Here is a 13,439-nt window from a genome sequence, read left to right on the forward strand (position 1 = left end):
CTAGAATCATGCTCTTAATAACTACTCTCTTCTGGCCCTCAAGTACTCTTGTTCTGTGCCACATGAGTCTTCATTCAGAGGTTGCCATTCAATGGGCAGAGTTTGGGGGCTTCTAACTGATATGGAAATCAGGGCCAAGGTGAGACTGTGAGGTTTAGAGCTCGTGCACTCTAGAATTTCAGCTTCTTGAATTTGCAGCCTCAAGGACAGCATCTCTGGATTGTCCTTCATGGGGCATGGGGCATGGGGCAGTTTGGACTTCCTTAACAATATGACCTCAATCAGGAGTGGTTAAAACCAGCAACTCGGTGAGAGCAGAGATCACGTTAGTGTTCTTTGGCACCATATATCTCTAGTTGCTAGGTCTCACTGTTGACACTGTTTGTTTTTAATAGTGATAGGCCAGGGACATAATAATTGAAGTTTGATTGGTGAGTAGGTGATTGGATAGACAAACAACTGGGTCAACAAGATGGATGGATGGATGGATAGATGGATGCACAAAAAAGATGTTGATACTAAAGAATGATACATAATATTTTACTCTCTCTTATTAGGTTATTGTTTCTCCCATAATTTTATTTATCTTGTTGGCTGTGTCATTCCAAATAGCCACAGTAAAATGTGAAGTTATTCATATAAAAGAAGTAAAAATTTTGGAAGTGTATCAGTAAGAATAGAATTAAATAATTAGTTTCCCTAAAAAAGCCAAAAAAAAAAAAAATCATTCATTCAAATCATACAAACCCAGGGTGTATCCTTTGTCAGTACTCTTCTAGGAGCTTAAAGCACAACTGTTAACAAAAACACTCTGCCCTCCTGGGGAGTGCACCTAATCGGGGAGACAAACAAAAACAGACTCTCCCACCTGTAATGTATCAACTTGTTTGAGTGCCATGGAGAAAAATTTAGCAGTGTGGAAATAACTTAGGAGTGGAAGGTTTTGCTATTTAATATCAGATGGTCAGTTGTTTTTAACTTGTGTAAAATTTGTAGTCTAGGTTAGAATGTGAGGAAGGAAAATTAAGACTCTTTGGGAAGTGGTAAATATAGGAGGACAAGGAATTAGGAGACCTGGGTTAGTATTAGAGATGTTTTGTATGATAACTTGATAAAGAGGGAGAGATTTTTGATTTGTGATTTTTTTTTTCATTTTTTCTTACAGAATTAACAGCTCGGAAATTTCAAGGTGCCAGTGTCTCCCAAGTGTTAAACTGAGAAGCTGAACGACAAAAGCATCCTTCCTGCGATCGGTGTAACAAAATGAGAGGTGGAGAAAACGTGCTGGGAAGAAGCAAGGTCATCAGCTGAACTATCTTGACTTCGGCCCAGAACACAGCTCAGCCTCAGCTTCTGCCCTGCATTTACCTCCCTCACTTTGGTTCCAGACCTGGAGTGATGCGTTCCTGCTCCAGAGCACCTTTCTTTCTGTGAGGCCGGAAACATGACCACCAGTGGTCACGCATGTCCGGTCCCAGCAGTGAATGGACACATGACTCACTATCCGGCCACACCCTACCCATTACTCTTTCCACCTGTCATTGGAGGACTTTCCCTGCCTCCCCTCCATGGACTTCATGGCCACCCTCCTCCGAGTGGATGCAGCACCCCATCGCCGGCAAGTAAGTCCTGATGGAATTTAATCTCCTTTCTCTTGGTTGATTGGATGAAGGCACCTGAGAAAACAGGATGGTTGGTATCCAGGGCAATTTCTCATTTCGTTGCGTGCTGGTTTCTTTTGGTCTTGAATTCTACTTTTAGTTCCGTGGAAAATGATATGATTTGAAACTACGTAAGTGGCAAATTTTAGAATTGGACCCATTCAAAACTGCTTTGGTATTTTGCTCTATTTCATAAAAGGCAAACACAAAAAGTGATGAGCATATGAGATTAATATCTGTGGTCAATATCTAAAGAAATTGACCACGTGATAAATAATGGAAGCAATGAATTAGAAGATGATACCATAAAAATCACTAATGATAATACTAGAGTTAAAATCTACTCTGATTGTGAGATCTCCTTTGAATCTCATTTCCAGTGTACAAATGATATCTGTAATTGTTCTCAACTTCCCATAGACCTTTGCTGCCAATTCCTATCACATTAAGCTTTTTTGGTGTCCTAGACACCGTTTCTGTACTAGCTGTTTCTGAGCCCAGATCGTCCCTTAAATTGTCTGTATAGGGTACTATAAAATAAAAAGCGTCAAAGTTAGAATTCTTCAAAACTGATACGACCTCCACATTGAAGCATCTATATTGTAAGATTTTTTTTTTTTTTTTTTTTTTTTTTTTTTTTTGCTGAGATGGAGTTTCACTCTTGTTACTCAGGCTGGAGTGCAATGGCGCGATCTCGGCTCACCGCAACCTCCGCCTCCTGGGTTCAGGCAATTCTCCTGCCTCAGCCTCCTGAGTAACTAGGATTACAAGCATGCGTCACCATGCCCGGCTCATTTTTTGTATTTTTAGCAGAGACGGGGTTTCACCTTGTTGACCAGGATGGTCTCGAGATCTTGACCTCGTGATCCACCCGCCTCGGCCTCCCAAAGTGCTGGGATTACAGGCTTGAGCCACCGCCCCGGGCCTATGGTGCAATTTTTAGAACATTCCTCCTGTTTAAAGACAAACTGTGGTAGCCAGCAAGCTTTTGCACCTGTTAGTAACAACGTACTTGCTTTAGCATCTGGAGGTGAAAAGGTGTATTGATTTAACAACAGGCATCCACAGCCTGTTCTCCAAGTTATTCCTGGCTCAAGAGCAACAGGAGTTTTTTGTAATTCTTCCTGGTGATTATTTTGCATTTCGCTTCTCTTGGAGGACTTCCTCTAAATATTAGCGTGGGTATCTTTGGGATACCACCTTAATCTTTCTGTACTGTGCTCTTCATGCCTTACCTTATTCCTTAGCTCACAGGAAGCAGGGAGCTTTCTCTACCTAAGTAGAATCACTGGTACAGTGCCTTCAAAAATAGTAGAGGATGGATGTTTGGATGGAGAGACAAACAGACGAACAGATGACAGTTTCACTTTTGGGATGTTGATTGCAGTCACAGTACTATATGTCATTCCTGATAAACAGTGACTTGAATTGCGTCTTGGAATGACTTGATTATGATTTCTTCCTTCTGTGTTTTGGATTTCTGGCTTGAACATATGACCCTAATGTCTTTGGAATTGCCTAAAAACCTTCTCCCATGCTTCTGAATTTCAAACTGAAAGTTTAATCAGCCAAAGTGGCTTATTGACTATGCAGAGAAATGGACAAAGTACCAGTATTCAAAATGTCTTGCTGATCAAAGTGTGGATTCAAATCATGTTCACCCAGTATGCAAATGGTATAATGCAGTTACTTTTAGCTAACAAATAAGGGGGTCTAAATGATTGATAGAGCCATTAAAATTTCACCCAGGAGCCTCCATATCTAATTCCATTGCCAAACTGGCCTGATAGCACATTTTAACAGGTTTGTTTTCTGAGATCAGAAGCATATTTTGTAGATGTAGCAAAGAAGTTGAGATATGAGTAGGATTCTCAGGCTGAATGATCAAATCTAGCAGAATGAAATTCTAAGGCAGCCTGAAGCCCCTAGGTTCCCAACAGCAACTTTGGGCTGCTTTGGCTACTGATTTTTTTTTTCTTTTTTGAGACGGAGTCTTGCTCTGTCGCCAGGCTGGAAGTATAGTGACATGATCTCAGCCCACTGCAACCTCCGCCTCCTGGGTTCAAGCAATTATCCTGCCTCAGCCTCCCGAGTAGCTGGGAGTAGAGGCCCATGCCACCATACCCAGCTAATTTTTGTATTCTTGGTAGAAACAGGTTTCACCATGTTGGCCAAGACAGTCTCAATCTCTTGACCTCGTGATCTACCTGCCTTGGCCTCCCAAGGTGCTGGGATTACAGGCGTGTGTCTGTGCTCGGCCTTGGCTACTAATTTCAAGAAAAATGCAGAGCATATTAAACGGAAGAGTGGTTGAGAGATATCATAGCTAAACTTCCTTTCAACTCAAAACACAAGGCAATTCTTTTTATTTCACAGTTACTAGTAAAACACAAGATGCCATTACTAGTAGATTGAACTATAATGCAGTAGTCATTTTCTAGATCAAAACTGGTTATATACTGGCAATTGAATCTGAGTCAACTTTTGGAAAGACAGGGTTTGATGTTCAAAAAAAGGATAAATAATGGCTGACTTTTTTCTTGAGGGTCTGGCAAGGAGAGTGCTAAGTAACTGCACCTTGAAAGGTGTTTGAAAAAGGGGCAGAAAAAGGACTTGGTACAGAAAGTTCAGGCTGGAAACATCAAAGATGACTTAGTTCATACACTAATACCTTGTTTTATTATTTCTTGCTACAGTCGAAGGACATGAAAACTGCTCAAATGGAAATGATTAAAAGAAGCCACTGTGAATATATAGTCTGTTAGTTGGCCCTCAAAGAGGAATTGTCTTTGTTAAAGCCTGTGTTTTCAAAAGATCCTAGAAAAGGGGAAAGTCTTAAAAATTACCCACAGACTTGGCTAAAAATAAATTTAAGGTTTTATCCACGTACTGAGATTAATAGGAAGATAGCCAAATTCTGTAAAGACTCAGTAACTAGCACACACATACTGGGGTGGAAAAGCTGGCTAATGTGTAGTAAAAAGGGAACAAACATGTTGGAGAATGACTCTGTAAAGAGATTCATGCCATTCAACTATAGGACTTGCTGATGTCTCTTTTGTAATCTGTACATGTCTTGATTCTGCAGCTCACTAGAAAGAATAAATTCGCCTGCCCCTGTAGTGAGGGTCTGTCAGCACCAAGTAATTGTAAAGACTCAAGACTTCTCTACCTCAAAAGCAAGTAAGAACAATTTCCATAGCAGCTACTGAGGTTATACCTGGTCCTTACTATTCCCTCATTCGCTTCTGCCTCTGTGGTTAGCCTGATCTCCTAGACCTCAGCCTGAGCTCTGTGTATGGAACTTCTCTAAGCCTACAGCACAATGGCCCCTTCCCACAGGTAAAGATGTCCTCGTTGCAGTCATTTAACTGCTCTGAATTTCTGTTCTATCAACTATAAAATATTTTTATTTACTAGATTGTCTTTTATAATATATTCAAATCTTTTAAGAATGAAGGTGGAGTCTAAATTAGAAAGGAAACTTGTACTATAAAAGAGTGAAATCAGATCAGCCCCCAAGATCTTTTCAACTCTAACAGGCAATGATTCCACGTAACTCAGGTTTCTCCTGGTCCCCGCGCCACTTGCAGGGTGTCCTACCATTCCTTGGTATCTGCCAGTGGTGAGCCATGTTCTTTTGCAGTGTGGAATACTTGGCTATTGGTATGACCATTTGTGACCACTCACAATTCAGAGGTAAAGATGTGGCCGCTTTTCAGAAGGTCTGTTCTCAAGAGCTGTCTACCTTAAAGAAGAAAAGATATTTGCAGAAGAGAACTTGAAAGCATCTTCTGTGTGTACATGCCCTTGTCTTTGCATTCTGACTTAATTTTTACAGCATAGAGTCTCTATAAGCTTAGAACGCAGGAAATATATGAAAAAGGGGGCATTAAAACATGTAATAAGAAAAACTACCACGTATTGAGCACTCCTGGATTACTCACGGAGCATTTAGTGTGTGCCATTCTTAGTCTTTTTCATAGCCTCAGCGTCACTGGCAGGCCATTGCAGAAGTTCCATTTTACAGATAAAAACCAGGGGACTTAGAGAGGGTAAAGATCTTACATAACCAGCCAGTGTTGGAGTCAAATTCCAAATCCAGACCTGAAGACCCCAGAGTGCGTGCCTTTCCCAGTGTTTTGGGCAATGAGGCCAGCACAATCCCTTGGAAAATTCACACACCATAGACATATTTTTTCCATGATATTCCAGGGAGTCCTTGGAGATGATGGATATTTAAAGGACCTTGCAACCTCTTTAATTTAATCAACTACTGTGGAAGCCACTGTCAGTTTTCATCACAATGGAGAGTTGAGAGGGTACCACTGAGGTGCCTCTGATAAGCATGACTTCTAAAGGGAGAAGAGCCTGATATGCTATGCCAGGGAACACTCCAAATATTATGTCGCCGGGCCCTCTGTGAGAGTTAGACAACTGTCTGTCTGTCTCTCTTTATGTTCCCTTCATGGCTGCTTGTTCTGTTTTATTGCTGCACATGTGCTTTTTATAGGTTGTTGCAAGCTGGAAAATATTGTTAAGTGTTTTGGCTTCAGAACCTCTCTCAAAATGATCTCAGTTTAACTCCAGCATCTTAAAATGAGAATTCTTTTCCCTTGCTTCTTTAATGATCAGAAAGTGCGCTCCTGTCAAAATCACAAAATAGGGTATTCGCTTAAAAAATCCCAACCTTCTGGAGAGACAGGCTGTGCAATCTCAGAATTACCAATGATGGAACATAAAATGAATCTTATTTCTATTTTTTGTCTTAAACTAAGAAGAGCCTTGTTACCTAGCTTGTCTAAAGCAGGGTGTGCAGACAGATTGAATTTCTTTATTACATGTTAGGGACAATTGGCTCAGAGGTGTGGATCTGTTTTAAATACATACAGATTGATGGTAACTAAAACCAGCTCATACATTTCTACCATCACCTTTTACTCCATAGTCCTGTCTTCTTTCTATTGAGTTATATTTGTCCTTAAACTTACACAGTGACCTTACTGGACAGGAATCACATCTGATTTTAAGATATCAGGGCCTTATACTGCTGGTATTTCATGAAAGTCAAACATAATAGTATCATTTATATCTATGTATCTTTACATCGTTCAACCAAATAAAAATAAATGAAAGGAAAAGACACTTACTGGGAATTTGAGTAAACTCAGTTATAAAAGTTTTGCCCGTTTCACCTGCCTTTGATCACTGGCTTAGCGAGGTCAAAGGCTTTGAATGTTGAGAAATAGAGTTTCTACTGTTGACGTGATGGAACTATGTTAGTGGACTTTCTTAGGCCGGGGTCATATGTGTATTATTTCAGAGGCCATTTTTAAAGGTGAGCAGGTATTGATTGCTTCAGTGCCTCTCTTCCCCCAAAATAAAAGAATTTTTTTTTTTTTTTGAGACAGAGTTTTGCTCGTTACCCAGGCTGGAGTGCAGTGGCGCCATCTCGGCTCACTGCAATCTCCGCCTCCTGGGTTCAGGCAATTCTCCTGCCTCAGCCTCCTGAGTAGCTGGGATTACAGGCACGCGCCACCATGCCCAGCTAATTTTTTGTATTTTTAGTAGAGACGGGGTTTCACCATGTTGACCAGGATGGTCTCGATCTCTTGACCTCGTGATCCACCTGCCTCAGCCTCCCAAAGTGCTGGGATTACAGGCGTGAGCCACCGCACCTGGCCCAAATTTTTGTGTATTCTTGATGTTCTTACAATTTCCCCAGACTCTGGTTGAGTATAACATGTATGAAATAAACATGGTTCTTGCCATTACTTTTAATGCACAATTACTTTTGCACCAACCTGATAATCCTTAGAAGAGTTCTAATGAGGGGCTGAGCTCATTCTGTTTTTTGATCTCTACCCCTAAAGTGATCAAGAATATATGAACATGAATTAAAAAGAGGATCATTCCATTTCATCAAATGAACTACAGTGCCCAAGGGAGAGTCCCCCTGTGGAAGAGTTTTCCCAAGTAGAGGTAGGCTTTCAGTCCGTAGAGGCTTCTTAAAGACGGAATGAATTTACCTCCAAGTCACTCCTTCCTATCATTTTCTTCCTAGGGAGGACATGACTGAAAGAATATATACAAAGAAGGACCAAGAATGGAGAAAAGATGGAGTGATGGTTTAGGAATTTGTATTAGAATTCCTTTAGATAAGGATATTCCAGTTGTATTTATTATATAGTTAAAATGTAGACATTTAAAAAGAACATTTTGACCTTACGAAAATTGAACTTTGGAAAAGTCAGAATCATGACAATGGCCCTGAGTTGGTTGAGTTGACTATAGAAAATGAGATTTGGGGGCCGGGTACTGTGGCTCACGCCTGTAATCCCAGCACTTTGGGAGGCCGAGGCGGGTGGATCACGAGGTCAACAGATCAAGACCATCCTGGTCAACATGGTGAAACCCCATCTCTACTAAAAATACAGAAAATCAGCTGGGCATGGTGGCGCATGCCTGTAATCCCAGCTACTCGGGAGGCTGAGGCAGGAGAATTGCCTGAACCCAGGAGGCGGAGGTTGCGGTGAGCCGAGATCGTGCCATTGCCCTCCAGCCTGGGTAACAAGCTCGAAACTCCATCTCAAAAAAAAAAGAAAATGAGACTTGCCATATCTCATGTTCTAAAGTTCTGCCTCAATGAATTCATCCATCTGCAACTCCTGTAGATTTCAGATAGGCTATATTCAGATGGCTCTGAGTAATGGGAGATTAGCCTCCATGCAGGTAGATGGACGTGAGGTCAGGTGTAGAGGCCTGGGGCATCTTCAGGATATATCCCAGGCAGTCCCACAGAAGCTCTCGTGATTTGTGCCTTATCACTGACATGATGCAGCACCTTATTCTGTCTTTGCTCCTCTGTTTTCTCCATTAGTTCCCTCTGATATTTGAAGGAATCTTTGTAATTTTATGTATAAGAGGAAAAGAGAGGGAGAAAGGAAGAATGAATCTAGTCCCGTTATTTGAGCACCTCCAAAAACTTCTGGCTCCCAGACGAACCAACAGGAAGGTGGTACTATCAATTCTCTTGCTTTTTTTTAACCTTGCCATGAAAATCAGTTATTAAAGATAATATTTATTTTGCTACATGTATTATCTCTGTCTGCCAACTGGAAAAGGGAAATACAGAAAGTAAGATTCAGGTAACCAGCTTTTCTAAGGCTGCTCAGTGGTGGGGCTGGCCTCGAACTCTCTTGTTCTGACCAAAGTTAGTCCTCTTTTCATAACTCTCTGTTTGCTGTGGATATTGAGGGGAGACAGATTTTTGAAGCACTGTGTCTGTCTTTAAGGATTTTCCATTCCTACGGAGAAGTCATAATCACTGAAAACCATTTAAATCTAAAACCCTGATTGCTCTTTGCCCATCAGAACCTAGATTTTATAAAGCTTGTAACATTGTTTCCTACGCAGGTGCCCACTGTGGTTGTAAGTACTTTGATTTACTCTGCATGTCTTATTCTGCTGCCTTTAGTTGTTTTCATAACATTTCCTCCTCTGCTTATCTGTTAATCTAATACCTGGTATATACTGGAACCCCATTTCACGTTTATGAAATGATGGAATCAATGGTTCTTGCTGGTGAGGGAATTTTGGATATGTGTAGATGTACTTTTGGGTGCCGTGCTCGTTGGGAGCACTGTAGAGATTTAGTGGGCAGAGGTTAGGAGGCTAAATGTCCTGCGGTGTATGTGATAGTGGAAAATAATAAAGAAGTGCCTCACATTCTTGTGACTTTCCAGCGTCCCACCAGGCATTCCTGTTAAGAATCGCCCCCAAATAAATTATGATGAACTGATCCTAAATTATAACTTCATTTTACACATAAATGCAAAACATTGTTATATGCTTTTATTGTACCCTGAATTATCTAGGACTTTAATTTCCATGCAAGTCAGTAGTAGGTTGATCTTCGTTCTGTTAGGAACTTTCCTGAGAGTCATTTATTGTTTTATAAAATCATGTCACTAATGGCAGTGCCATTCTTGGTATTCAAGTCACCAATACCACAAACTTGTATCAATCTGCATTCATAGCTAAAACATTCACTATAATTCTGCATAGGGGCAAGCATCTTACCCCTGCTTTACGCCTGAGCATTTAGACATCGAAATAACTATTACTTTATTACAAATTACTTTTTTTCATTCGTCCTTGATATCACAGTCTGAGAAATGTATTAACTTCTTTGGAATTACATGTGTAGGTGGCCTATATTATCTATGACTTTCATTTTAGAATCGTACAGCAGGTGATATATGTTGCTAAAAGAAGCATTGGGTCCAAAGTGTTGAGAATCATTGGAATGAATGAGTCAATGAATGAATACATGAATGAGTTAGTGAAAAATAACAGTGTGAAATAAACTGCCTAGAAAATAAATACTCTAGCTGTTAAGAGGAGAGGAAGGGAGTTTATAAGTGGGATGGACAGAAGAAGGTTTGCAGCACCAGAACCGGTGATTATGCCAGCCATGGGGTAGTGGGCATGGTGCTGGCAAGAGTCATATGCAGAAGGCCCGGGGAAAGCAGGAAAGTTTCCTGTCTTAGATGGCAAATGGGGTTAGGAAGGAACCATCTAGCCTTTGCTTTCATTTCTTGATGTATAGCCAATGTCCCTAAGGGGTACAAAAGGGAATCAAAGGTATTGTTATAATGAATTCACTCTTCCGATATAGTTAACATTTGTGTGTTGTGTTAGGTGCTCTGTTAAACATCTCAGAAGCTCTGTGAGAATTTTCTGGGTAAATCCATGAGAATGATCGGTTTTGCTTGTGTGTGGTGTCACTTCTGGAAGCTCTTGCTTCCAGGTGAATCACATGTGACCCCATGAGAAGTACTGTATTTATAGATTTTCTTATTATTAAGTTTGATTCATCTGATGACATAAAAGACAATGGTAGGGGCCATGTTAACCTTGGAGACTGCCCAGACCTCTAGGAGCTTATAGTAAACTCAAAACTAATAATTAATGTCTATCTCCAATGAGACATTATATTAGTATTCACCAGGAAAAATTGCAAAATTGTTATGGGTTAAATTGCGTCCTCCAAAATGATGTTGAAGCCTTACCCTCTCTTACCTGTGAATATAGCCTTATTTGGAAATAGGATTAAGTTACTGTGAGGTCATTAGAGTGGGCCTTAATCCAATATGACTATGTCCTTTTAGAAAAGGGAAATTTAGACCCAGAGATAGAGACACATGTGAAGATGGGAGCTAGCTGCCAAGAGCCAAAGACTGCTGGCAAGCCGCCAGGAGCTAGGAGAGAGGCATGGAGCACATTCCCTGCTCAGCTCTTAGAAGGGGCCGCCCCTGCCAGCACCTTGGTTTTGGACTTCCGGCCTCCAGAACTGTTTGTGTTATTCGGTGATAGTGACTCTAGAAAAAAGTGATACAAGCACCATAACTTCCTTCTACTGAGAAAGAGAAAACTGTGTTGTTGAAACTTTCTCCATCTAAAAATATCCATTAATTTGTTTATTTTCTCATAATTTTATCCTCGTAATGACTTTATTTTCCTAGTTTACGTGGCTTCTTTGGCTTGGCCTAGTGAATGATATTTGAAGAAAGTATTTCTTTTTATTACTGCATAGTCCATCTGTCTTGATTCTGGCAGCTACAAATCCATGATTATAATTCACAATGTTCAGAATTTTTCGGAATGAATTTCTTGCTCTTCCTCTGGTTTTCACTTTGTCTTACTGGATGGCAAACCTGCATCTCCTTTCTTGACCTCAGCATGTTCTCTTTAATATTCATTTTATTTTTAGTTTTAAAGCCTTTGCCTAAAACCCTGCAGGATTCCTTATCACTGTCAAATCGGAGCCTGTGAGATTCTTCAGAAAACCCATTCATATTACAAGTTCATATTCAAGTTTCAGTCACTGAGGGATCATTGGTGGCAATGATCTTATTATAATGATCAGTTCTTTATTTGCTTGAACATACTTTATTGTCTTATCTGATAGTCTCTCTTTGGGATTTATACACTATAAATTTAGCAAACAAACTTATCGTTGATTTTGCCTCAGTTTCTAGTGTCTAGAATTCTTGGACACTCAACGGTCAAACTTCAGTGTCTCCTCTGTCCAGCCCCAGCTCTCTCCTACAATAACACACTCGTCTCCCTTATACTTAGAGCTAATTTTGTTATATAAACTTACATCAACACACAGTGTTGATATCCTGGTCTTTACATCTATCCCCATTAGTTCTCCTCATGCAGGATTCTTTTAGTTCCTTAGGGCCGAAAGCCTATGTAAGCTTTGAGGTAGCCTAGGGTTTCACCACATTTAAACTTTGCTAAAGGATTCTGGCCCTAACTAAATCCTTCCCTGGTTAACTTGGTCCCTACCATTGTATTTTTATGTAATCAGATGAATCAAACTTAATATTATGAAAATCTATAAATACAGAGGTTTTTGGGTTTTTTTCCTGAAAATCTATAAATACAGAGTTTTCCAAATATGAAAAAAGCCATTGTACTTTTTGGTGGAAATGACCACTTTTCAATGAGTATGTGCCTTGTTAATTTAGTGCTAAGATCCTTTGCCAAATGCCCATAAGCTTTGCAGATGTTTAGACAAAATTAAAAAAAAAAACTAAAGCATTTTGGGAGTCAGGACAGTGTTTATCTGTGGGTTTGTGGGCGATGATGACAGCGGTGCATTGTCTGGCTGTTGCTTCCAGGTGAATCACATGTGACCCCATGAGAAGTACTATATTTATAGATTTTCTTATTATTAAGTTTGATTCATCTGATTACATAAAAGACAATGGGAGGGGCCATGTTAACCTTGGAGACTGCCCAGACCTCTAGGAGCTTATAGTAAACTCAAAACCAACAATTAAGAAAGGTTCGTCTTGTTGAACCACAATTGATATTAATGTTGAAAATCTAGGGGAGGGGATGCAGAAAGATAGGAGGTTGAAAATGGGGGTGAGGGAGAGGTTGAAGCTTCCAGACCCAGTCTGTGTCCTGGAACAGATTTGTAACCTCTTTGTGCCATTTTCTCTGTACAATAAGGAAAATTTATCTTCTAAAGTTTATGATGTGATTTCCATCGATTGATACATGTAAAGTACTTATAACAGTGTTAGAAGAGTGAAAAGTAGGCTACGTATGGTGGCTCACCCCAGTAATCCTAGCACTTTGCGGGGCCGAGTCAGGAGGATCACGTAAGCTCAGGAGCTGAATACCACACTGAGCTATGATCACACCTCTACCCTCCAGCCTTGGTGACAAACAAAAGCCTGTGCTCCCCAAAAAGTAAAAACTTAGTAAATAATAGCATTCATTATTATCCATGCCTTGCAGCCACAATTCATCCACTTATTAGCAAAAATCTTGTTGTCACAGGACAATCATTCCATGAACTATGCATTCTAACTTCCAAAATGCAAAGGTTTTTCTACATGTGCATGCACTTTTCCACATGTTTCTAAAGCTGACATTAGGCATATGGAAGTTTTCACTTCATGGGAGTTATAGCCTGCCAAGATTTTTTTTTTTTATTATTTCAGAATTCTCAAGGGGGCAATCCTAAATTTGGGTACTGGAAAAGATCTTTGTTCATGAGTAAACTTGCTTCGATGAATAATTTTGTATTTATCATGAAGAGTTCACATCCAAGAAATACACAAACATTTAAGGCTATTTTTCATAGATGAGGGTCCTTTAGAGTCAGAAAACTTAGTTAAAGGCTGAACTTCCTTTTCTCTTAGGACCTGCAGGATGTGCAAGTCACTTTGTCCTTTATAAACAATCTCTAAT

The 13,439-nt window shown here is 40.1% G+C and overlaps 1 protein-coding gene across 6 annotated transcripts in view; it reads left to right on the forward strand.

Moving 5' to 3' along the window:
• Positions 1-13,439, forward strand: part of RARB (retinoic acid receptor beta) — a 782,655-nt gene that overhangs the window by 352,515 nt on the left and 416,701 nt on the right. For all 6 annotated transcript variants that reach the window (XM_035278907.3, XM_078354410.1, XM_035278906.3 and 3 more), the window contains one exon: positions 1,166-1,622. In XM_035278907.3, the coding sequence (XP_035134798.1) occupies positions 1,445-1,622 (178 nt within the window). In that variant the 5' untranslated portion in view covers positions 1,166-1,444. The remainder of the gene's footprint in view (positions 1-1,165; positions 1,623-13,439) is intronic.

This window comes from Callithrix jacchus, chromosome 17, assembly GCF_049354715.1.
Source record: "Callithrix jacchus isolate 240 chromosome 17, calJac240_pri, whole genome shotgun sequence".
Taxonomy (NCBI): Eukaryota; Metazoa; Chordata; class Mammalia; order Primates; family Cebidae; genus Callithrix; species Callithrix jacchus.